At 37.7% G+C, this 1,287-nt stretch overlaps 1 protein-coding gene across 1 annotated transcript in view; it reads right to left on the bottom strand.

Moving 5' to 3' along the window:
- LOC102197287 (collagen alpha-1(XII) chain-like) overlaps positions 1-959 on the bottom strand; it is a 5,283-nt gene extending 4,324 nt beyond the window's left edge. Inside the window, exon 1 of the mRNA XM_005755520.1 lies at positions 845-959. Within this exon, the coding sequence (XP_005755577.1) occupies positions 845-851 (7 nt within the window). The 5' untranslated portion in view covers positions 852-959. The remainder of the gene's footprint in view (positions 1-844) is intronic.
- Positions 960-1,287: the final 328 nt, after the last annotated feature.

The raw sequence follows: 1,287 nt of genomic DNA, 5'->3' as shown, positions 1-1,287 counted from the left end.
GTTCCTCGTTTCAAGGACTTGAAGTGCAAGAGTAACAGAGAGAGAGTGGATAAATGTTTACAGAGTTTTTTGTTGACGTGAATGTTCAAGATGTTTGATAAACATGTTAAGTGCATATATTTTCCCTTTTTTCTCCAGTCTGTTTCCTCATGCAAAAAGAAATGTGATTAATATAGAATAAAAATGAATTATATTAAAACCCCTCCATCACAACAAGGTAGCAATTCATAGAGGGACCTTTATTAATCTATGTGGGTGTATTTGAGTTGTAAGTATGGATTCCCATGGAAGATCATCATCTTGCAATATATCAGATTTTCCTTCTAGCTGTTCAATGCTCAGCTTCATCTCAGCTTCTGCTCCCAGTGTATTGTCGCTTTTAACTTGTACTACTTCTGTGTCTCTCCTTGGTTCACTTCTTCCTCATCATCCTGCTTATATCTTCACGCAACCCATTCACCTTCAACCGATAAAACTGAGTAATAACATAAAAGTCTTGTTGAATTATTACCTTGTTAAGCATACAAGGTAATAATTCAACAAGACTTTGTCTCGCCTCTCTTTCAATCTCCATGAATTTTCTGCCCTGCTGCATCTCATTAACTTTGTGTCTACTCTGTCCGGTAGTTTGTCCATTGTCTTTCTCATACCTGTCTGAAGTTTCTTCCTTTTAAAAGTGAGCTTATCGTTCTCCACTGTGGCTGAGTCTCACACCAAGGGTTCGGCCCTAGTATGTGAAGTGCTTTGAAAGCACACTATATACAAATGAATTAAATGTATCTCCCACACTGGCACCCATGTCAGTGATAGCAAGACCAAAGTAATAAATAAAAAATAAAAAAACCTGTCATGGTGTTTCCTCCTTTATATGGCAAGTTGGCAACAGCATTCAGCAGGGATTCTTTGGTGGGGTGGGTGTTCAGGTGCCATTCAGTCTTTGGGTCACCGCTGTACTGAGCCAGACCTGCAGAAAATACAACACTAAGGATAAAGCATGCATATACTATTATATATTGTACATATATTTATTAGTTTCAGATGTAGCCATTCTTGTATTTTGCTTGTTACATTATTGTATTTTCCACAACTCTGTTGCTTGTGAAGCTCGCACACAAGAATTTCACTCACATGTGCTGTACCAGTGTACCTGCACATGTGATGTGACAATAAAAGTGATTTGATTTGATTTGAAAGCAACTCTGATTTGGTGTTAAATAGCTTATTTCAGACAGAGCTTAGGGTTAGATTAGGGTAGATTTAATTGTGACTCATGCAAAGCTACTCTAG

This window comes from Pundamilia nyererei, unplaced genomic scaffold (genome assembly GCF_000239375.1).
Source record: "Pundamilia nyererei isolate P.nyererei 1_Seehausen unplaced genomic scaffold, PunNye1.0 scaffold01767, whole genome shotgun sequence".
Taxonomy (NCBI): Eukaryota; Metazoa; Chordata; class Actinopteri; order Cichliformes; family Cichlidae; genus Pundamilia; species Pundamilia nyererei.
The sequence above is the reverse complement of the archived record's forward strand: the minus strand, read 5'-3'. Positions and strand labels throughout refer to the sequence as shown.